At 42.3% G+C, this 25,587-nt stretch overlaps 1 protein-coding gene across 3 annotated transcripts in view; it reads right to left on the bottom strand.

Moving 5' to 3' along the window:
• TBC1D19 (TBC1 domain family member 19) overlaps positions 1-25,587 on the bottom strand; it is a 294,506-nt gene that overhangs the window by 129,925 nt on the left and 138,994 nt on the right. For all 3 annotated transcript variants that reach the window (XM_073574712.1, XM_073574713.1, XM_073574714.1), the window contains exon 11: positions 21,159-21,271. In XM_073574712.1, coding sequence (XP_073430813.1) covers positions 21,159-21,271 — 113 coding nt within the window. The remainder of the gene's footprint in view (positions 1-21,158; positions 21,272-25,587) is intronic.

Below are 25,587 nucleotides of genomic sequence, written 5' to 3'. Positions count from 1 at the left end.
ATAAAGGGGAAGGGAGTGGCTAACTGAGCTCAGCTGCAAGCACAGAGTTTTCCAAAATGGCCGATTAACCCCTATTCTTCCAAAACAAATAAAACACCATTTAAAATGAAGTGCTTTTTCTAAGTGACGGAGTAGGAGCAATCAGACGATGCCGTCTTCGGGTCCACATTGTCGTGGTAAACCCGTGACAAGATCATTTAATTCAACAAAGCACAGGCTTTTCAAAAGCCTTGAAGGTCTTTATAATACTAGAAATAAAATAGCGCTATATCCACCACTTCTTGCAGAAGTCAAAGCATTCAACCAAACTAGAGGGTGATTCACTCGCTACTTTACCTTGAAAAATTGCTTTAACTTCTAAAAGAGATGATCGACAGTGCTGAAATTTGTACTGTACATAGTTTCGTTCATGAGAAGCGAGACTGCAATCAACCTCAGCGACAAGAACCATACTCGCGCTGAGTGGTATCACCGACTAGTTTATATTTGTCCAAAACATACACCAAGTCTGATAAAAGCATATGGGAAAATGTGTTATGGACTTATGAGACCATGGTTGAGCTTTTAATTCAAAAAAGTATATTTGGCAGAAAGCATCATCAAAAGAACACTATTCCCACGATGAAGCATGGTGGAGGCAGCATTATTCATTGGGGTCATTTTACAGCAACTGGAACAGGGGATTTAGCCAAGGTGAAGGAGGTTATCAACCATTTAAAATATCGGTCATTTTTTAAACAAAACCTTCAGGCCTCTGCTAAAATGCTGAAGATGAAAAGAAATTTCACCTTTCAGCACGACAACGGCCCTAAGCAACCTTCAAAGCAACAAAAGAATGGCTTCAGCAGAAGGGATATGAAATGGCCCAGCTAGACTCCATGTCATGGTTTGAACAGGGTTCTTGCCCTGCACTCACAGGGTTAAGTGTTCATGGCCTCTTTCTGGATCTAGGAGGGGTATTTATACTCACTCTTTACCAGGGTTCTCTGTCAGCTATACTGTTGTTCTGGTGTGTCTGACCCCTGGTGTGCGTGTATTCTGCGTTGCTTGTTTGCTTCCCGTGTATGACCTGGTCTGTTCTCTCACTCTGTACTCCGTCTCTCGATGAATCCCAGAATGCTGTAGCAGATGAGAATTCCTAGGTTTGTAGATACCCAGGAAGGTTCGGGGGCTCCAGTCACAGCACACTTGATTTCCAGGTAAGGACCTAATCTCATTGATAATCTGGTTTGTCAGTTGGTTAGAGTTGTCATTTGACCCAGTGTCGCCCATGAAAGCTGCGTTCAATGACTCATCTTTGCTGTTCTGAAGCACTGATATCCATCTGTGGAGCAGGGCAGCAGCGGTGACGATGCGTGCTTCAGAGTATCAGGACCTGAAGCACGTGACTGCTGGGGGTGTGGCCTAAGCTCCACAGAGCTAGGAGCTGCAGGGAAACTCCTAGAAAGGTAACTACAGGACAATGTTACCAAGGGGCATAGACAGAGACAGAAACCAGATGAAACCGGGGTCAAAGCACAAGACAGCAATACAGTACCACACAGGATGGCATTAGGTACACAGCTCAGCAGACAGTATCACACAGGATAAGATTAGATACACAGCTCAGCCGATGGTATCACACAGCATAGGATTAGATACACAGCTCAGCAACAGGATGTGCCAAAGGAGGGGACAAACTGTAATGGAGTAACGATAGCCAAGCCAGGAGGTCAGAACCAGAAAAGACAATAGTACCAAAACGAGAGACGGAGTACAGAGTGAGGGAACAGACGGGTCATACACGGGAAGCAAACAAGCAACGCAGAATACACGCACACCAGGGGTCAGACACACCAGAACAACAGTATAGCTGACAGAGAACCCTGGTAAAGAGTGAGTATAAATACCACTCCCAGAACCAGAAAGAGGCCACGAACACTTAACCCTGTGAGTGCAGGGCAAGAACCCTGTTCGAACCATGACACTCCAGACCTGAATCCAAATGAAAATCTGTGGGTTGACCTGAAGAAAGGACTGTACACAGGAGATGCTATTGAAATCTTACAGATTTGGCGCTCTACTAGAAGGAAAAGAGGGCAAAGATTGCCAATTCTAGATGTGCCCAGCTTACAGATTCTTACCCAAAATGAATGAACATGGTAAAAAATTCCAAGGGTACTTCAATAAAGTATTAGTTTAAGTCCGGGGTCAGATGAGTATATGTTTTCTTGTGCAAAAGAATTGGGACGATTATGCAAGTGACACTCGGCTCAAATTCTGTCAAAGTTTAAGCAGATTGACAGTTCACTGTGCTCCGATTCTGACAATTACAGAACTGGTGCTGAGGAGATGGAGAGAGTAATTTCTCCATCTCCTCCATTGACGGCGTCCGTGATTACCAGATTTCATACGCACTATTATACTTGTATGGGTGCATGCGATCCGATTTCGGTAAAACTGGCGGTAACAGCGCTGTGGAGTCATGCAGTCAGATGTCTGCGTGACCCCACAGCTGTGACTGTGACCCGTAGCGGTGACCTGCAGTAAATAGCTTACTGCAGGTCAGCAGGCTTGGGCTGATGAGACTACTGCAACCCATCGGGCTATGTCTGCTGTCACTGATAACAGTGACAGCAGGTGCCGCTGATGGGAAACAGTCTAATCCGCCAGTGCCTGTGCTCACAGTTACAAAAAAAAAAAAAAAAAAAAAAAAAAAAAAAAAGAAAAAGTAAAATAATTACACATTCAAATAAAAATCAAAAAAATTATACTCACCTAACACCAAATCTCCGATGCCCTCGTCTCCTAGAAAAAAATGTAAAATAATAAACCAACATATACCCACCTGTCCGCCGTAGCCCACAAAATCCCGAGTGTTCCAAAGCGATCTCACATGTAGAACAGTCACATCAAAGGTGACATCAACCCCACAAATATGAACCCCACTTGCCACCGCTAGAGGGCAAGTGGGAAGATTGAAGCTAAGCGCAAAATTTGGCGCATCTTATAGATGCGCCTTTTCCGGGGCGGCTGAGAGATTATGTTTTTAGTCTGGGAAGAGGACAATATTCATTCTTTAGCTCAAAAAAGCCTTCATTGCTATACAAAAACGCATGCAAAAAGCACATACAAAAACGTGGGAAAAACGTGGGAAAAACGCCGCAGCATTTTTCCTGCCAAGAAATGCAGAAATTACTGAAAGCAAATACTCAACGTGCGCACATAGCCTAAAGATTGTAGTTTATTTTCCAACTAAATTGTACAAATTATAGGTGGCATTAATAGGTGGAAAAAGATTTGAAATGATTCTTCGTCATTTTTTTTTTTCTCACATGACAAAAAACAGGCATTTCAAGAGGGGTGTAAAGATGTTTCATATACACTGTACATTTATTATAATAATATGCATACAAACATGTATTACTTCTGTCTTGAGATAGGGAATAAGAATCCCATCAAAAAGTTGCTCTACACAGAGAGGCCAGTAAAATAAAGATATACTGCAAACAAAAGTGTTAAACTTTATATATTATAATTTATGCCTCAGTCTTGTTCATCGGATTAAAGACAGTTTGCTTTAACAATGTACTCGAAAATCCCCTGAGAGTGTATGTGTTTGCTAAAATAGTAAAATGCCTTTGTTTTTCATATTTGCAGGTTGAATTTCAATAAGACTATTCAAAACAAATACATTTAGCCTGCAGAAGCAAGATGACTAATGAGCACAATACATGCACAGATTAGACTACATGCCCCATTTATACTGCAGTTTGTAGCAATATTATAAAAAAAATGAATTTCATTAAGACTTTCCCATATTGTAAATTGGCTATGCTAAGGTGTCACTGACGCCGTGAAATCATTTGCACCAACATATGTTAAAATAAGCAAGCATTGTAATAAGTCCTGGAAATTTCCACAAAATATCTACATACCAGTGAGTAAATGATTGAAAGAAAAGTTGTGAAACAATTAGGAGTTAGCAAAAGAGTTTATCAAAATCCATGCACTAAAGCGGACTTTATGTGACCATAATTCCAGTAAGGCTACTTTAACACGTTAGTTTTTTGCCATCAGTCACAATCCGTTGGCTAGCGGATCCGGCGAATAAACAGATCCGTTGCATTTTTTCCATCCGTTTCTTGATGGATCCGTTTTTTAAAAGTCGGCAATTCAGTGCGCTGTACAGTAAAATCACACTGACATGTCAGAAGTGAAAGAATAGATATATATACACAGAATACATATATACATCATATATATACATACATACACACACATACATACATACATACATATACACACACTATGTTTAGGGTCACTTAGAAATTTCCTTATTTTTTTAAATAAAAACACATTTTTTTTCCAATGAACCGAACATTAAATGATTCAGAAATACACTCTATACATTGTTAATGTGGTAAATGACTATTCTAACTCCAAACGTCTGGTTTGTAATGCAATATCTTCATAGGTGTATAGAGGCCCATTACCAACAACCATCACTCCAGTGTTCTTACGGTACTTTGCGTTTGCTAACTGTGTAAGAAGGCTAGTGGATGGTTAGAATACACTTGAAAACCCTTGTGCAAGTATGTTAGCACAGCTGAAAACAGTTTGGCTGATTAGAGAAGCTATAAACTTGACCTTCCATTGAGCTAGTTGAGAATCTGGAGCATTACATTTGCTGGTTCCATTAAACTCTCAAAATGGCCAGAAAAAAAGAACTTTCATGTGAAACTCGACAGTCTACTCTTGTTCTTAGAAATGAAGGCTATTCGGGGGCGGAGCCAGACGTCGATGGAGTAGGACGTGTGGCAGAGAACTCCCCGCAGCCACAGCTACAAAAACGGCCGTAACAGCTCACAAACTTACCAAAGGCGCCCAAGATATGGTGAAAAGACATCAGCAGAAGCCGCCAGACCGATCGGTGCCTTCCCCGCAGCAAACCTCCCAGCTGGGACCTCTGGACGCGTTCCTCCATTCTTCTACAGGGAGGGCGCGCTCAGGTAACATGGCGGCGGCAAGGCGGGAGGCACAGGGAGGAGATGCTGCGGCACTACAGTTAGAAGATCTCCGGACCCGGCCAAGCCTCATGCCTCCACATAAGGAGCAGAGACCGCAGAGTGGAGAGGAAAGAGAGGGAGGAATGGGGAAGTGCAGCTACCAGCGCCATGCAGGGGAACAGGGAGGAGAGGCCGAGCACATGGAGGGAGGGAACATGGAAACTACAGCAGGCACGCAGACATCTCAGCAACCAGTACAGCAGGGGGCTATGCAATCCCCAGTGCCCCAAAATGCTGCAGTCAAGGGAGGAAGTTGTGACCCCTTGCAAACACCGAGCCCTGCAGAAGATTTCTGTCTATCTGCTACCCCCTCCATGTCTAGATATACACACCCGACCGCCTTTTTATCCAACACCCCAGATACCCCTCTTCTTCCAGATGAAGACTCACAGAATATATCCTTGAGGGACTGGAGGTTATATATGGCGCACCTGTCCACGAAAGAAGACTTACAATCCATGGTGCTGGAAATTAAAGAAGTCTGCAGAGCAGAAATTTCAGTTGTCAGAGCAGACATCCGACATATGACTCACAGAGTGGAAACTCTGGAGAATGATCATGATGAGACAAGCAATTATGTGGCTAACCTGCAAGCTACCATGACAGCACAACACGACACCCTTCGTGAGTACCAGCGCCATCTTGAAGATCTGGACAATAGGGGACGGCGTCATGATATAAGAATCAGAGGCCTACCTGAACATAACGGAGAGGAAAATCTATTTGTAATTTTACAAAACATATTCAACAAAATTCTGAAAGCCCCGCCATCTCACAAAATAAACTTAGATAGAGCTCATAGAGCCCTCCGGCCAAAAAACTCCTCCCAAACACCTAGAGACGTTATCTGTTGTGTCACGGATTATAAGCTTAAGGAGGAAATCATGCAGCAAGCACGGAAACTACATAATATAGAATATGAAGGTCACTCTCTCCAGTTGCTGGCTGACCTCTCCTGGATGACCTTACAAAAGAGAAAGATGCTCAAACCACTCCTGGACACTCTAAGGGAACACCAGATTCTCTATAGATGGGGATTCCCCTTCAGCCTCTCGGCCAGGAAAAATGGTCGTACAGCCATGTTCAGAGAAGCATCGGACCTTCCTCAATTCTGTGAAATTCTGGAGATTCCTGTGCCGAAGTTGTCCAACTGGGGACTGGTTCCCCCACCGCCACCCCCTCCAGAGGTCTGGCATAGGGTGTCTTCTAAAAGACAACGCTCCCCCGTGTCCCCAGGTCCCGACGGAGCGGGGGGAGGCCGAACATCCCATAAGAAGTGAGACACGAGGTGCAGCCATACCGTAAATACAGAGCAATCCTTGTTGGCCATACTGTTCATTACTTGCTAAAAATGACTGCGGGGAGCAGACATGCATAGAGCTAGTTGTGTACTCCTTTTCTTTTCTACATACACCTTTGTTTAGAGATCCCGATCTAGAAGCGGAGGCTCTATCATACAGCCGAATCCGCAGACCCCTGAGAGTGAATCTGACTCCTAGAGCGCCCACGGCTATAGAGGAACTTACTCTATTGTTATTCAAGCGTTAATTATAGACACTCGAGCACAGTTCTTCTTAACTTTTCGAAGACCGGAAAGACTGATTCAGATATCTCATTGCCATTGTTGATATAATCATCCGTGATGGTTCTGAATGTTGTTTGTTGTCTCCCCCCTTTCCTAATGTGTTTTCCTAATGTGATTTATCTTTGCTTGATTTACATGATACATGCTGATGTGTCGGCAGCGACGAGGAGCAGTCTGGCGGAAGTCCATCATGCGGGGTTAAGAAAAATACACCTGCGGAAGTGGGGTAGGATCAAAGCACATTCTCTACTAAACACTTACAAATACAACCATGATTCGTATAGTATCTATAAATGTTAAAGGGCTTAACTCAAATGTTAAGCGGCGATTGGCCCTACAGGAGTTGAAGACCTCAAAGGCAGATGTGGCGTTTATACAGGAAACCCACCACGACGACACAGGCTCATTTCACTTTGCACGGGGTAAATTTCCCACAGCTTACATGGCCCCGTGTGATAAAAAAAGAGCAGGAGTGGCTATCCTCATAGCCAATGGTTGCCCAATTCAAATCACTAAGGCTATCAAAGATCCCAAGGGTCGATACATTATCCTGACCGGACAACTGAGAGGTGCCCCAATTGTTCTGTGCAACATATACGCCCCAAATGTAGGCCAAATATCCTTCCTTGAGCGGGTCCTAAATAAGATTACTCGAGAGCTCCCTTCCACACGGTTTATTGGTGGCGATTTTAATGTCCCGTTCTCAGAGGTCAGGGATAGACACTCACTGAGTGGTCGACAGACGGGAGCGCACATGGCCAGGCAAGCAAAAGCCTTTCGTGCTCTGATTCACAAGCATGCCCTTTTTGACTTATGGCGAGTGACAAACCCCACCTCCCGACAATATACATTCTACTCACACCCACATTCCACACATACACACATTGACACCTTCCTGGGGAACCTTCCGGCGTTGCGCATCACTGGGAACTCCGAGATTGGCCAGATTACCTGGTCCGACCATGCCCCTGTGCTGTTGGACATCTGTGACTCCACTCCAGCCAGGAGGGCATGCCATTGGAGACTCAATGATCATCTCCTAAAGGTCCCCATGTACAAAACCAAATTGCAAGGTCAATTAGAGGACTACTTTCAACTAAACAAGGGATCTGTCTCCTCCCAATCTGTTCTATGGGAGGCACACAAGTCTGTCATGAGGGGCAATTGCATTTCATTGGCATCCCATCTGAAAAGAGACACAGAGGGACAACACCGGGAACTCACTAGTCAGCTGGCAGCACTAGAGCGAGACATACTCACTAAACCCTCCATTGCTAAACTAAAATCTATCGTAACTGTTAGGGGTAAACTGAAGGATCTGGCGATTGGGAAGGTGGAGAAAATGATGGCGTTTACTAAACAACGATACTACGAGAGGGGTAACAAAGCCCACTCTCTTCTCGCAGCACAACTTAGAGACCAAAAGGCACAATCCACACCCCTGGCTATCAGGGATGCTCGGGGACATCTGACATACGACCCCCAGGGACATGCAGATGCCTTCAGGGATTACTACGCTGGGTTATACTCACTTCCCTCAACTCTTTCAGCACATCCAGAAACAAGAACCCATTTAATTAATGAATATCTTGCCGCTAGATCACTCCCTACACTAGACGCGGAAGCCCTTAACACACTAAATACTCCTATTACCACGGAGGAATTGAGTTTTGCAATTAAAGAACTCCCAAGTGGAAAGGCCCCGGGACTGGACGGTTTTTCATATTTATATTATAAGGTATTTCAAGATACCCTTATCCCCCACATGCAGATTCTGTTTAATTCATTCCTCAGTGGTAACCCGATCCCTTCCTGAACAGACAAGCGGGGGATAACACCAGGCGAACGATAGACCTCATAGATGCATTAAACCGCCGGGGGGATGAGGGCTTACTTCTTAGTCTCGATGCGGAAAAAGCCTTCGATAGGCTGGGTTGGCCCTTACTATTTGCTACGCTTAAAAGATTCGGCATCGAAGGTCCGTTTTTGCAGGCTATTAGGGGCTTATACACGAATCCTGGGGCCTCAGTGAAGCTTCCTCACGCGTCATCATGTTTTTCCCATATATAATGGCTCCAGACAGGGATGCCCCCTTTCCCCCCTATTATTTGTACTTTGTATAGAACCCTTGGCCGCACAGATTAGGGAGAATCCGAACATTCAAGGAATTCAAGTGGGGAGACATGAGTATAAGCTGTCACTCTTTGCTGATGATGTCCTTTTAACAATACGGAACCCCCTGATCTCTCTACCTAACTTCTAAATGAATATGGTAGCCTATCAGGCTACAAGATCAACGATACAAAAACGGAGGCTCTACCACTTAACCTAAAACCATCGACCATCGCAATACTACAATCGGCATTTACATACACTTGGAAAAAAGATCGTTTAAAATATCTAGGGATTCACTTAACAGATACATATAAAACGCTTTACTCCCATAATTTCCCCTCTTTTTTGGAAGACCTAAAAAAAACATTGACCAAGTGGGATAAGCTCCATCTATCATTTTTTGGGAGAATGGCCTCCGTTAAAATGACGATACTTCCAAAATTACTCGAGACATTACCTATACCGATCCCGAGACTGGTGATCCGGCGAATTCAAAAACTGTTAAATAACTATGTCTGGGCTCACAAACGCCATAGAATTGCCCAAAAGGTGTTGATATCTCCCAGAAAACTAGGTGGTTTAGCTTTTCCTGATGTATGGAAGTACTACATAGCCACACACCTGAGACGTGTCCCTGCTTGGACCAATTTGGCCTCAGTGGAAAGGTGGAGAGAGGTGGAGCGGGGATGGCTGACCCCCATTCACCCGGCTACCTTATTGTATGGGGATTCTTCCAATGTTACGGATGCGAGTCTCTTGGGTCCTATGGCACTCACGAGACGAGTGTGGCGAATGGCCAGGAAGGCCTTCTCATTAGCGCCAACCGAATCTCCACTGACGCCATTCTTATACACAACAGCCTTACAGAATAGTTCAGACAGCCATGTAACGTTCCCATGGATCCAGGTGGGGCTCTTTCGTTTTGTAGATATTATGGATCCTTGCACCAACGCAATACTCCCCTTTGCGACCCTACGAGAAAAATTTAGACTCCCTAAAGAAGCTTTCTACACCTATGCCCAGATACGTCACTTAGCTATATCAATGATCAAATCTACTACATTTCCCAAACTCACCCCATTTGAGGGCCTTTGCAGGCAGGGCCCATCAACTAAGGGATTAATCTCACGACTATATGACATGCTCTCTTCACATCTAGAAGTACAGCACTCATACATGACGAAATGGGAAACATATCTGGGAAGAGTGATACCGAGACAAATCTGGGAGAGGACAGCAAAGACGTCCATATGCACTACACATAAAGAGAACCAATACAAAATATTGATGCATTGGTATCATACCCCAGAAGTCTTGAATAGACTCTTCCCTAACACATCGGACCAATGCTGGAGATGTAAGCGGGATAAAGGGTCTCTTGCTCATATTTTTTGGGACTGTGAAGTCCTAGCTCCGTTTTGGAGAGAAGTAAGGGGGTTGATTCATAGAGTTTTGGGGGTTGAGGTCGCTTTAGATCCGTTCAACTATCTTCTTAATGTTCCACCTATGGGTATCTCAAGGGATTCGGCCAGGCTGCTCCTACATATTTGGACTTCGGCAAAATGTCTTATATCCTCATTCTGGAAGAGGACTTCCTCCCCTACCATTCAGGATCTGGAGCAGAGAATCCAGGAAACAAAGCGACTGGAATACCTCACCGCATGTATTAATAACCAGCTGGAAAAATACCAACGGATATGGTCACCTTGGGACCTTTTTGTGAACAATCACACTTGACCGCCAGTAAGAACAGTTTACATACCTCGATATGCCGATCGGATGTATTGTATGCAAAAAATGTCAAATACCCCTTTATGCCCTTCCCTTCCTGTCCCTACGTCCCCCCCTGTCTAAAAGTCTTGTTGAATTTGATGGAAAGAATGGAGAGGAAGGGAACTTTTTCTTCTTCTCTTTTTCCTGAAATGTAACCTTTCATGTTTATGTTTTAAAAAATATTTTGTTTTCTTTTAACCAATAAAAAAACAGTTTACAAAAAAAAAAAGAAATGAAGGCTATTCCATACAAGAAATTGTATACAAGAAATTGCCAAGAAACTGAAGATTTCCTACAAGGTTGTGTACTACTCCCTTCAGAGGAGAGCACAAGCAGGCTCTAACCAGAGTAGAAAGAGAAGTGTGAGGCCCTGCTACACAACTGAGCAACAAGACAAGTACATTAGAGTCTGTAGTTTGAGAAATCGATGCCTCACAGGTCCTCAGCTGGCAGCTTCATTAAATAGTACACGCAAAATGCCAGTGTCAACATCTACAGTGAAGAGGCGACTCTGGGATGCTTGCCTTCAGGGCACAGTGGCAAAGAAAAAGCCATATCTGAGACTGGCTATTAAAAAGGAAAGATTAATATGGGCAAAAGAACACAGACATTGGACAGAGGAAGATTAGTAAAAAGTATAATGGACAGGCGAATCCAAGTTTGAGGTGTTTGGATCACACAGAAGAACATTTGTGAGATGCAGAGCAAAGGAAAAGATGCTGGATGAGTGCCTAACGCCATCTGTCAAGCATGGTGGAGGTAATGTGATGGCCCGGGGATGCTTTAGTGCTGGTAAAGTGGGAGATTTGTACAAGATAAAAGGGATTTTGAATAAGGAAGGCCATCACTCCATTTTGCAATGTCATGCCATACCCTGTGGACGGCGATTGATTGGAGCCAATTTCATCCTACAACAGGACAATGATCCAAAGCACACCTCCAAATTATGCAAGAACTATTTAGGGAAGAAGCAGGCAGCTGGTATTCTATCTGTAATGGAGTGGCCAGCGCAGTCACCATATCTCAAACCCATTGAGCTGTTGTAGGGGCAGCTTGACCGTATGGTACGCAAAAAGTGCCCATGAAGCCAAACCAACGTATGGGAGGGGCTTCTGGAAGCATGGGGTGAAATTTCTCCAGATTACCTCAGCAAATTAACTGCTAGAATGCCAAATGTCTGCAATGCTGTAATTGCTGCAAAGGGAGCATTCTTTGACGAAAGCAAAGTTTGAAGAGAAAATTATTATTTCAAATAAAAATCTTTTTTTCGAACCTTGTCAATGTCTGGACTAGATTTTAAATTCATTTGGCAACTCATTTGATTAATAAAAGTATGCGTTTTCCTGGAAAACACAAAATTGTCTGGGTGACCCCATACTTCTGAATGGTAGTATATTATATATATATATATATATATATATATATATATATATATATATATATATATATACACATACACACACACACTAGCTGAAGAGCCCGGCGTTGCCTGGGCACAGTAACCAACTGTCGTTAGTTATAACAAATTATAATGATTATATTGCACATAAAAGCCGTGCATCTAATCCTATCCTGTGTGATACTGACTGCTGAGCCGTGTATCTAATCCTATTCTGTGTGATACTGTCTGCTGAGCCGTGTATCTAATACTATTCTGTGAGATACTGTGTGCTGAGCTGCGTATCTAATCCTATCCTGTGTGATTCTGCCTGCTGAGCCATGTGTCTAATCCTCTCCTGTGTGATACTGACTGCTGAGCTGCGTATCTAATCCTATCCTGTGTGATACTGACTGCAGAGCCTTGTATCTAATCCTATCCTGTGTGATACTGGGCTCCCCCCTGCAGTCTGTGTCAGAGTGTGGTCTGTGTTGGCATGGTAATAAATTGTGTTATTTCCAGCTTTACAGAAGGACGATAACACCATAGAAATGATAAGAATAATAGGCCTCAGTTACCACAACTGTCTACAAAGAAAACTGTTGCTGATCGCAACCAATCACAGCTCATTTTTCACCTTTTAAATGGCTCTGGGACAGCGTGGCGAGTTTTGAGTGGCGACTTTTGTGTTTCGACTTTTATGTGGCGAGGTTGGTGTATGTGTGGTGAAATGTGTGCTGAGGATGGTATATGTGTTGAAGCACGTGGTAGTGTGTGGCGCATTTTGTGTGTGTGTTCATATCCCCATGTGTGGTGAGTATCCCATGTCAGGGCCCCACCTTAGCAACTGTACGGTATATACTGTCTGGCGCCATCGCTCTCATTCTTTAAGTCCCCCTTGTTCACATCTGGCAGCTGTCAAGTTGCCTCCAACACTTTTCCTTTTCACTTTTTCCCCATTAGATAGATAGGGGCAAAATTGTTTGGTGAATTGGAACGCGCGGGGTTAAAATTTTGCCTCACAACATAGCCTATGACGCTCTCGGGGTCCAGACGTGTGACTGTGCCAAAATTTATAGCTGTAGCTGCGACGGTGCGGATGCCAATCCCGAACATACATACACACCGACATTGAGCTTTATATATTAGATATATACATACATAAATACATACACACGTTATTGAGACACACATTATATATATATATATTTATTAGTACGTAGGGTCCTAGATAGCATAATAGCCGCTAAATCAATTGCCGGCTTCAGTAAAATCATTCCCGAACCTGACATGACACATGGTTTACATATAGTAAACCATGTCATATCAAAACGATTTATATATGTCAGTGTTTAATCAATTTAGTAGTTTGTGATAGAAAAAATTTGGAACTCTAGGGGTTAAATTTAAGGCTAAGATCGTGGAAAAAAAAATTGTGTGGGCTCCCGCGCAATTTTCTCCGCCAGAGGCGGAAAGCCAGTGAGTGAGCGTAGATATTAATAGCCTAGAGAGGGACCATTGTTTTTGGATAACTAGAGGAGGAAGACCTGTGAAGAATCAGACATCAAGGTTAGATTTCAGAAAGCCTGAAAGAGACAAAGTGAGCAAAAACCCTGCTGTAACTAAATAAGTAAAAGCAAAAGTGCATCTAAATAATACAGAGTTTTTAGTAATACTGTTTTTGATCAAAAGTAGCATGAAAGCTATCCCACCACGACACGGTAACTCTGTGCGGGAACAGAGTTACTGTGTCGTGGTGGGATAGCTTTCATGCTACTTTTGATCAAAAACAGTATTAATAAAAACTCTGTATTATTTAGATGCACTTTTGCTTTTACTTATTTAGTTACAGCAGAGTTTTTGCTCACTTTGTCTTTTGCAGGTTTTATGTTTTATGGCCAATGTCAACATGAATTTATATGCTGCATGTGTATCAACTCAAATCAAGCTCAATTTTTGTGTTTTTTCTCTAGATTTCAGAAAGGCAGATTTTAAGAGACTCAGAAAGAGAATTGGAGGGATCCAATGGCTGGATATCCTTAAGGACAAATATGTCCAGGAAGGATGGGAAATCTTGAAAAATGAGATTCTCAAAAGCACAATTGTTAGCAATTCCAAAAAGAGGGAAGAATAGGAAGCATTTAAGGAAACCAGGATGGATGAACACAGAATTTAAAGACATGCTAAAATGGAAGAAACAAATGTTTATCAAATGAAAAGAGGAAGGCATATCTAAAGAAGAATATAATACTGTCTGCACAACCTGCAGGGCACGAATCAGATTAACTAAAGCTGACAATGAATTAAGGCTTGCAAGAGTTGTCAAAAGCAATGAAAAAGGATTCTGGGGATATATCAAAAGTAAAAGAAAAGTCAAAGATGCTATAGGATTTTTACAGGATGAAAATGATGAAATGGTAAGACAGGATGTTGAGAAGGCCAAACTTAAATTCCTATTTTGCATCTGTTTTTTCTCAGAAAGGAAATGTAACATCAACTGATCATCACTGTCCTATTGAGGAAATAGAAGAATCCAGGATGTATAAACAGAAAGATAGTGAGGAAACATTTAGCTAACCTAAACGAATTCAGGTCTCCAGGTCCAGATGAATTACACCCCAAAGTACTGAAGGAGGTAGCAGAAGAAATGTTTGAACAACTCTCCATAATCTTTGAAAATTCTTGGAGAACAGGAGAAGTCCCAGAAGACTGGAGAGGAGCAAGTGATGTTCCTAGAATCATAGAATCGTAGAGTTGGAAGGGACCTCCTAGGCCATCTGGTCCAACCCCCTGCTCAAAGCAGGATTCGCTAAATCATCCCAGTCAGATGTCTGTCCAGCCTCTGTTTGAAGACTTCCATTGAAGGAGAACTCACCACCTCTCGTGGCAGCCTGTTCCACTCATTGATCACTCTGTCAAAAAGTTTTTTCTAATATCTAATCTGTGTCTCCTCCCATTCAGTTTCATCCCATTGCTTCTAGTCTTTCCTTGTGCAAATGAGAATAAAGTTGATCCTTCTACAATGTGACAGCCCTTTAGATATTTGTAGACAGCTATTAAGTCTCCTCTCAGTCTTCTCTTTTACAAACTAAACATTCCCAAATCCTGCAACCTTTCCTCATAAGACAGGGTTTGCAGACCGGTCACCATTCTGGTCGCTCTTTTCTGAACTTGCTCCAGTTTGTTGATGTCTTTTTTAAAATGTGGTGCCCAAAACTGGACACAATATTCCAGATGAGGTCTGACCAAAGAGGAGTAGAGGGAAATAATGACTTCACGTGATCTAGACTGTATGCTTCTGTTAATACATCCTAGAATTGCATTTGCCTTTTTTGCTGCTGCATCACACTGTTGACTCATATTCAGTCTGTGATCTATTAGTATACCCAAGTCTTTTTCACATGTGCTGTCACTTAGCCCTATTCCTCCCATTCTATATATGCTTTTTTCATTTTTATTGCCCAGATGTAGTACTTTGCATTTCTCCCTGTTAAAAACCATTCTGTTAGTTGCTGCCCACTTCTCCAGTTTATTTAAATCTTTTTGAATCCTCTCTCTCTCTTCCTACCTTCAATAAGGGGAAGAAGGTGGACCCAGGAAACTACAGGCCAGTGAGTTTGACTTCTATACCATGAAAGATCTTTGAACAAATTATTAAACAACATGTATTTAAGTATCTGGATAAGAATGAAGTGATAAGAATAAGTCATGTCAGAATAACAATTTCCTTCTATTATAGAATCACTGACTGGGTGGATCAGGAACATGCTGTAGATGTAGTATATCTTGACTTCAGCAAAGCATTGGACAAAGTATCTCGCACAATCCTTATTGAAAAAAAATGACTAAGTATGGAATGAACAAGGCAACTGTTAGGTGGATTCATAACTGGCTTCGTGATTGGACCCAAAGAGTGGTCGTAAATGGCTGCACATCCAGTTGAAAGAATGTCTCAAGTTGGGTACCACAGGGCTCTGTCCTGGGCCCTGTATTGTTCAACATCTTTATCAATGATTTACATGAAGGAATTGGGGGTAAACGGATTAAATTTTGATACAAAGCTAGGAGGGATAGCTAATACTAGGGAAGAGAGAGAGGATTCAAAAAGATGTAAATCAACTGCAGCAGTGGGCAGCCACTAACAGAATGGTTTTTAACAGGGAAAAATGCAAAGTGCTACATCTGGGCAATAAAAATGAAAAAAACATATACAGAATGGGAGATATAGGGCTAAGCAACAGCACATGTGAAGAAGAAGACTTGGGTATATGAATAGATCACAGACTGAATATGAGTCAACAGTGTGATGCAGCAGCAAAAAGGCAAATACAATTCTGGGATGTATTAACAGAAGCATACAGTCTAGATCACGTGAAGTCATTATTGCCCTCTACTCCTCTTTGGTCAGACCTCATCTGGAAAACTGTGTGCAGTTTTAGCTTGCAAAAGAGAAGACTGAGAGGAGACTTAACAGCTGTCTACAAATATCTCAAGGGCTGTCACATTGTAGAAGGATCATCTTTATTATCATTTGCATAAGGAAAGACTAGAAGCAATGTGATGAATCTGAATGGGAGGAGACACAGATTAGATATTAGAAAAAACTTTTCGACAGTTAGGGTGATCAATGAGTGGAACAGGCTGCCACGAGAGGTGGCGAGTTCTCCTTCAATAGAAGTCTTCAAACAGAGGCTGGACAGACATCTGTCTGGGATGATTTAGTGAAGTCTGCTTTGAGCAGGGGATTGGACCAGATGACCCAGGAGGTCTTCCTCAACGCTACCATTCAATATAAAATATTATATAATATATATATATACATACACACAAACATACATATAATATATATATATATATATATATATATATATATATATATATATATACATACATACACATATACACACACACACACACACACACACACACACACACACACACACACAGTCTAAAACACAAAGTAAATGTGTCTCATCTTTAACTTTAGGTCTTTTAGAGATCATTTCATCTTCAACTTGCTTAACTTTTCACAAAGGCTGTAATTCTGACCAGGGTGCTCAAACTGTATGTTATACTCAGCTTTTCTGTGGTCATATCCATTTCTTGGATAGCTGTATGATAAACAACCTGAATGTCATTTATAGGCTCCTAGGTGCTAAACCTGCCTATTTCCACAACTCACACAGAGGTAATTTGGATTATGGTAAAGAATGAAGTGCAGGATGCAATTATTAGCAAATCAGAAATGTGTAAAAAGCACAGACACAACCTTTCAGTCTAGAAGACATCAGGCGTATTACGAGGCTGAGTGATGAGACAGACGACAATGACTAATGGTGTTCCAATCTTTCCTTTGCAGTACTTCTCGTAATCCTTCTGAGAATCAATTAATGTAGAAACAGCATGACAGTAGAAGTTGCCAGAGTTAAGCAATGGTTCCAGCTGATTATTAAATTAGCCCTGAGAGACATAATCTAAAGAAAACATATTGGCAGTAAGGGCTGCTGGGCATTCTACACAAGTCCGCTGCCGGAATAATTAGCAAATCAAGGTTCTCTTGCTAGGAACGTCCAACCTTCGAGAGAGGCTCCCGAAATAAGTGATGAACCAAGGAAGAAATGTCATGTGCCCTTTCATTCTGAGCACTTATTTTTCGATAATGGAGTACAAAATGAAACACAAAGTGTAAATGTTCATCAATTTAAGGCTTTTCCACCTGATTAGCACCATCCCCAAGATATCAAATTGTGGGTTGAAAGTCAGTGGAAACATGTGTTAATGAAAAAGCTATAAACCAGTCTAGATCTTACCAAACAAAAATGAGTTTACAACAGAAAATAAAAATGAAAAATACAGTTTTGATATCTTGCAAGGAAAGGATTTATAAGATGCCTGCATATTAAGGGCATTTTATCTGGAGTCCTGACATTTAATAGACATTATCACTCTTCAAATTCTCATGAATGTCCTATAGGAGTCATTGCTGATCAATCAGGAGAAAAAATCTGGGCTATGCACAGTGGGTAGGGAAAGTATACAGATTCCTTTAAATTTTTCACTCTTTGTTTCATTGCAGCTATTTGGTAAATTCAAAAAAGTTCATTTTTTTCTCATTAGGCTATGTGCACACACTGCAGATTCACCTGCGGGTTTTTCCGTGCGGAACCGCAGGTAAAGTGACCTGCGGTTTTCCCCTGCGGTTTCACACCTCTACTATGTTAAAGGTGTGAAACCGCAGCGGAATCCGCAGAAACAATTGACATGCTGCGGTTTATAAACCGCAGCAAAACCGCGTGGAAAAAACCGCAGCGTGAGCACAGCGGTTTTTAAAACCCATAGGGTTACATGGTACTGTACCATGTCTGCGGAACTGCTGCAGTTCCGCAGTGTGTGCACATAGCCTAAATGTGCACTCTGCACCCCATTTTGACTGAAAAAACAGAAACGTAGAAATTTTTGCAAATTTATTAAAAAAGAAAAACTGAAATATCACATGGTCATTAGTATTCAGACCCTATGCTCAGTATTGAGTAGAAGTACCCTTTTGAGCTAGTACAGCCATGAGTCTTCTCTTGGGAATGCTGCAAAAAGTTTTTCACACCTGGATTTGGGGATCCTCTGCCATTCTTCTTTGCAGATCCTCTCCAGTTCCCTCAGGTTGGATGGTGAACGCTGGTGGACAGCCATTTTCAGGTTTCTCCAGAGATGCTCATTTAGGTTTAGGTCAGGGCTCGATCACAGGGTTGTTCTGAAGCCACTCCTTTGTTATTTTAGCTGTGTGCTTAGGGTCATTGTCTTGTTGGAAGGTGAACATTCAGCCAAGTCTGAGGTCCAGAGCACTCTGGAAGAGGCTTTCATCCAGAATATCTCTGTACTTGGCTGCATTAATGTTTCCATCAATTGCAACCAGTTGACCTGTCCCTGCAAGATGAAAAACACCACCACAGCATGATGCTGCCACCACCACGTTTCACTGTTGGGATTGTATTGGGCAGGTGATGAGCAGAGCCTAGTTTCCTCCACACATACCGCTTAGAATTATCACCAAAAAGTTCTATCTTTGTCTGATCAGACAAGAGAATCTTACTTCTCATAGTCTGGGAGTCCTTCCTGTGTTTGTTAGCAAACTATGTGGGCTTTCATTTGTCTTGCACTGAGGAGAGGCTTCCGTCAGGCCACTTTGCCATAAAGGCCCGATTGGTGGAGGGCTGCAGTGATAGTTGACTTTGTGGAACTTTCACCCATCTCCCTACTGCATCTGTCGAGCTCAGCCTCAGTGATCTTGGGGTTCTCCTTCACCTCTCTTCAAGGCTCTTCTCCACGATTGCTTAGTTTGGCTGGACGACCAGGTCTAGGAAGACTTCTGGTGGTCCCAAACTTCTTCCATTTAAGGATTATGGATTATGTGCTCTTAGGAACCTTCAGTACTGCAGAAATTCTTTTGTAACCTTGGCCAGATCTGTGCCTTGTCACAATTCTGTCTCTGAGCTCCTTGGCCACTTCCTTTGACCTCATGATTCCCATTTGGTCTGACATGCACTGTGAGCTGTGAGGTCTTGTATAGACAGGTGTGTGCCTTTACAAATCAAGTCCTATCAGTTTAATGTAACACAGCTGGACTCCAATGGAGAAGAACCATCTCAAGGAAGATCACAAGGAAATGGACAGCATGTGACTTAAATATGAGTGTCTGAGCAAAAGGGTCTGAATACTTATGACCATGTGATATTTCAGTTTTTCTTTTTTAATAAATTTGCAAAAATTGCTCCATATCTGATTTTTTTCAGTCAAGGTGGGGTGGAGTGTACTTTAATATGAAAAAAGTGAATTTTTTTGAATTTACTAAATAGCTGCAATGAAACAGAGTGAAAAATTTAAAGGTGTATGAATGCTTTCCGTACCCACGGTATTAACGAAGAAAGATGATATTCCCATGTCAGACAGACTTGTTATGGCAAAAAGAACCGATTGCTTCTCAAATACCGTATATACTCGAGTATAAGCCGAGGCCCCTTATTTTGCCACAAAAAACTGGGAAAACTTGTTGACTCAAGTATAAGACTAGGGTGGGAAATGCAGCAGCTACTGGTAAATTTCAAAAATAAAAATAGATACCAATAAAAGTAAAATTAATTGAGACATCAGTAGGTTAATGTTTTTGAATATCAATATTGAATCAGGAGCCCCATATAATGCTCCATAATGTGCCCAATAAGATGCTCCATACAAAATATGCCTCATATAATGCTCCATAAAGTTCACTGGGGGCCAGGTGTCGGTGTCCTGAGTAGGTGGGGACATCAGTGCGCTATGGGGGCCAGGTGCCGGAGTCGCCGCTGGCTCAGGACCCCAGCACCTGCAATATTCACCTGTCCCCGTTCCACCGCCGTGCACCACTCTGTCTTCCGGGTCTCTGCAGTGACTGTTCAGGCTGAGGGCGTACACTAAACACATCATCGCGCCCTCAGACCTGAATGTCACAGCCAGAGGACGCAGAAGACAGAGCGGCGCGCGGCTGTGGAACGTGTACAGGTGAATAATGCATGGCTTCCTCCGTCTTCCTCGTCATACTCACCCCCTCCTGGCGTGGTCCCTGCACTTGCTTCTCCTGATGGTCTCCGGCACCTCCTTCCAGTGTTCAGCGGTCACATGGTACCGCTTATTAAAGTCATGAATATGCCGTCCACGCCTATGGGAGTGGAGTGGCGTGCATATTTATTACTTTAATGAGCGGTACCACGTGACCGCTGAACACAGGAAGAGCTGTGGCGCCGGAGACCATCTGAGAAGCAGGCAAGTGCAGAAACCGCACCGGGAGGGGGAGAGTATGATCTGACGATAGGTGAGGGAATACTTACAGTACATTTAGTGTTTTGTATGATTTTTCAATACAGCACCAAGTCATCTAGGCAAGGAATGAACAAGTTGGTGACATATTGTAATATGTATCTTTTTCATTCTTCAAGAATGGCCCCTTTTAGACAAATGTTATTGTGGTCCCTTGGGTAGTTAAATGTACAAAAGTGCACCAAAATATGTTCTGCTCTAAGACGATAGGTTCCTGGCAGCCCACAGGACATTAGTTACTGTTGTGTAACTTTATTAAGTATGCTGGACACTAAGAGCCCTCTGCTGACTTTTTGGAGAAGGCTACCACTAAGACCAAGATGGATATGCTTGAATCGGTTGCAGTTACAAACCTAAAATGAATCCCATGTGTTAGTATTTTAAAAAACAAAACAAATGTTCCATCACATACCTCAGGCTGGTCTGAGATGTTCAGTAGGAGCGCCCATAAATCTGCCCGAAGAGCTGTTGGACATCCCTGACGCACATACTGCTGAGCGGCTGCACTGTCGTGTTCTGCGAGGACTGGAAAAACACAGATTATCGTACATGACATCATGTGCACAACACAGAAATGAATAATGTCCGATGCACCAACTTTTGTTTGTTGTTTTTTCTCCACATTGGTTGATATTACACTATTAGAAAGAACCTGTCAGGTCCACGTAGAATAGATACTCAAAATGCCATCAGTATCTGTTAGAGCCATATTCCTGCATTATCACTAAAAAAAAAAAGAAAAAAAAATTCTGTTGGTATGAGCATCAAGAACACTTTTATATTGCGGCTCATAATATGCCAATTATGCAGGACTAGTGCAGCAGGGTATCTATTCCCCAGGACTAGTGATGAGCGCAAGTAGTCAATACCCACATTTGCCTAGTGTGCTCGAATATACACAGAGTATCGTAGGTGCTCGAGTTATAGGTTCGAGTCCCCACACCCACATGTTTCACGGCTATAGGCAGCCAAAAAAACATACAGGGATTGCCCATGTATGTCAAACAATCCCCAAATGTTTTGTGGCTGTCTAACATGCAAGAGCGGGGACTCTAACCTACTACTCGAGCACCCACGATATCCGGGGAACTCTCGAGTAACGAGCGCTTGCGCACCTCACTACCAAGGACAAGTCTGGCCTGAGGTGTCACCTTGGTGTGAATTCTTTCCAGTCACAGCAGCACTGCAGGATGTTGTGCACCAACCCAAGATTTCTTGCTGGGAATAGAAAGATGCTAATTACACTGAGGCTGGACTAATTTGAGGATATGGACGCCTCGCTAGAGTACTCATGGTTTCTTAGCATCTTATGACCCATAATATAAAATACTATTTGCCATTCATCTCAGCAGAGTTTTGGAACATTAAACTGTTAAAATGCATTCAGGAATATGGCTAGTACAGATACAGATGGCAGCTTGGGGCTTTAGAGGACCTGACAAGTTCCAGTTCCCCTTACATGAGGTTTGACTCCAGGGGATGTCCAGGATTAAAAAGATGTACCACAAGCTTAAATAGTAGAAAGTAGGAAATACAAATTATCTACATTAAAACTTTCCTGGCAGTTTAAAGAAGTGGAGGGCTCAATAGCAGTAATTATAATGGGTAGAATAGGGAGGTAGCAGATCTATTGTTAGTTAATGTTTCTCTGCAGCATGTGTATTATACACATGTAGTCTTACAGCATGCAAAGGACACTATGTGCAGTTCACTTGTACAACACTGCTGCATGCACAATACATACACATCTCTGCTACATACACACAGCTCTGCTACATCTATATATGCACACAAACACAGCTATGCATGCAGCTACACACTGTGCACACAAAAATATTTTGAAGTTCCTGATCCTTCAGCTTTTCAAGGCGCAGTGACTGTGCAAGTCCTGGTAGCTTCCTCTCTAGCCTTTCCACCATCAGACTGATCAGTGTCATGCAAGAGGAGAAAGAACTGCGCTGATACAGATCGGGAAGGAAGCTGTGTATTTTCTGCAACTATAGAAAGCTGCTTGCAGACAGGAATATTTCTCTCCTGCTGCAAAAACTGTGTCTTATAGTACAAAAAATATGGTATGTGATTTTTTTTCATAAATTGCACCACTCCCGTTTCATGGGTTTTGCCTCGTGTTACAGCTCATCCCGATGCACGTGAATGGTGTTGAGTTGTACAAGCAGACAAAAGTAGCAACATTTCTATTCTAAAGGGCAAAAGTAACATTTTTTTTTAAATCAACATTTTTTTATTATTAACCCCTTAAGCCCCAAAGGTGGTTTGCACGTTCATGACCGGGCCAATTTTTACAATTCTGACCACTGTCCCTTTATGAGGTAATAACTCTGAAACGCTTCCATGGATCCCGGTGATTCTGACATTGTTTTCTCGTGACATATTATACTTCATGTTAGTGGTAAAATTTCATTCATATAACTTGCGTTTATTTGTGAAAAAAACGGAAATTTGGCAAAAATTTCGCAATTTTCCAAATTTGAATTTTTATGCCCTTAAATCACAGAGAACGGCACACAAAAAACTTAATAAATAACATTTCCAACATGTTTACTTTACATCAGCACAATTTTGGAATCAAAATTTTTTTTTGTTAGGAAGTTATAAGGGTTAAAAATTGACCAGCGATTTCTCATTTTTGCAACACCATTTTATTTTTACGGACCACATCACATTTGAAGCCACTTTGAGGGGTCTATATGATAGAAAATACCCAAAAGTGACACCATTCTAAAAACTGCACCCCTTAAGGTACTCAAAACCACATTCAAGAAGTTTTTTAACCCTTTAGGTGCATCACAGGAATTTTTTGAATATTTAAAAAAAAAATGAACATTTAACTTTTTTTCACAAAAAAAATACTTCAGGTTCAATTTTTCTTTATTTTACCAAGGGTAACAGGAGAAATTGGACTGCAAAAGTTATTGTGCAATTTGTCCTGAGTACGCTGATACCGGATATGTGGGGGGAACCACTGTTTCGGCGCATGGCAGATCTCAGAAGGGAAGGAGCGCCGTTTGACTTTTTCAATGCAAAATTGGCTGTAATTCAGATCGGAAGCCATGTCGCGTTTGGAGAGCCCCTGATGTACCTCAACAGTGGAATCCCCCCACAAGTGACCCCATTTTGGAAACTAGACCCCCCCCCCCCCCAAGGAACTTATCTAGATATGTGGTGAGAACTTTGAACCCACAAGGGCTTCACAGAAGTTTATAACGTACAGCGGTAGAATTAAAAAATCATATTTTTGCCACAAAAATGATCTTTTCACCCCCAATTTTTATTTTTCCAAGGGTAACAGGACCCTAAAAGTTATTGTGCAATTTGTCCTGAGTACACTGATACCCCATATGTGGGTGTAAATGACTATTTGGGCGCATGGCAGAGCTCGGAAGGGAAGCAGCGCCATTTGACGTTTTTGGCTGGAATTGAGATCGGACACCATGTCGCGATTGGAAAACCCCTGATGTACCAAAACAGTGGAAACCCCCCCACAAATGACACCATTTTTGGAAACTAGACCCCCCAAGGAACTTATTTAGATGTGTGGTGAGCACTTTGAACTCCCCAGTGCTTCACAGAAGTTTATAACGCCCGGGCGTGAAAATAAAAAAATCATATTTTTTCCACAAACATGATCTTTTCGTCACCAATTTTTTTATTTTCCCAAGGGTACAAGGAGAAATTGGACCCCAAAAGTTGTTGTCCAATTTGTCCTGAGTACGCTGATACCTCATATGTGGGAGAAAACTACTGTATGGGCACACGTCAGGGCTCAGAAGGGAAGTAGTGACGTTTTGGAATGCAGACTTTGATGGAATGGTCTGTGGGTGTCATGTTGCTTTTGGAGAGCCCCTGATGTACCTAAACAGTTGAAACCCCCCACAAATGACCCCATTTTGGAAACTAGACCCCCTAAGGAACTTATCTAGATGTGTGGTGAGCACTTTGAACCCCCAAGGGCTTCACAGAAGTTTATAATGCCCAGGCATGAAAATAAAAAAATCGTATTTTTTCCACAAACATGATCAATTAGTCTCCAATTTTTTTATTTTCCCAAGGGTAACAGGAGAAATTGGACCCCAAAAGTTGTTGTCCAATTTGTCCTGGGTACCCTGATTCCTCATATGTTTGAGAAAACTACTGTATGGGGACACGTCGGGGCTCGGAAGGGAAGTAGTGACGTTTTGGAATGCAGACTTTGATGGATTGGTCTGCGGGTGTCATGTGCGTTTGAAGAGCCCCTGATGTACCTAAAATATTGAAACTCCCCACAATTGACCCCATTTTGGAAACTAGACCCCCCACGGAACTTATCTAGATGTGTGGTGAGCACTTTGAACCCAAAGTGCTTCACAGAAGTTTTTAAAGCCTGGGCGAGAAAATAAAAAAATCATTTTTTTCCACAAAAATATTTTTGCCCCCAATTTTTTATTTTCCTAAGGGTAACAGGAGAAATTGGACCCCAAAAGTTGTTTTGCAATTTGTCCTGAGTACGCCGATACCCTATATGTTGGGGTAAAACACTGTTTGGGCGCATGGCAGAGCTTGGAAGGGAAGGAGCACCATTTGACTTTTTCAGCGCAGAATTGGCTGGAATTGAGATCAGACGCCATGTTGCATTTGGAGAGCCCCTGATGTGCCCAAACAGTGGAAACCCCCCAATTATAACTCCAACCCTAACCCCAACACACCCCTAACCCTAATCTCAGCCCTAACCCTAATGGGAAAATGGAAATAAATAAATTTTTTTTTATTTTATTATTTTTCCCTAACTAAGGGGGTGATAACGGGTGGTTTGATTTACTATTTATGGCTGTTTTTATGTTTGG

Source organism: Dendrobates tinctorius, unplaced genomic scaffold (assembly GCF_039654945.1).
Source record: "Dendrobates tinctorius isolate UK_male_01 unplaced genomic scaffold, ASM3965494v1 ptg000039l, whole genome shotgun sequence".
In the NCBI taxonomy this organism is placed as follows: Eukaryota; Metazoa; Chordata; class Amphibia; order Anura; family Dendrobatidae; genus Dendrobates; species Dendrobates tinctorius.
The sequence above is the reverse complement of the archived record's forward strand: the minus strand, read 5'-3'. Positions and strand labels throughout refer to the sequence as shown.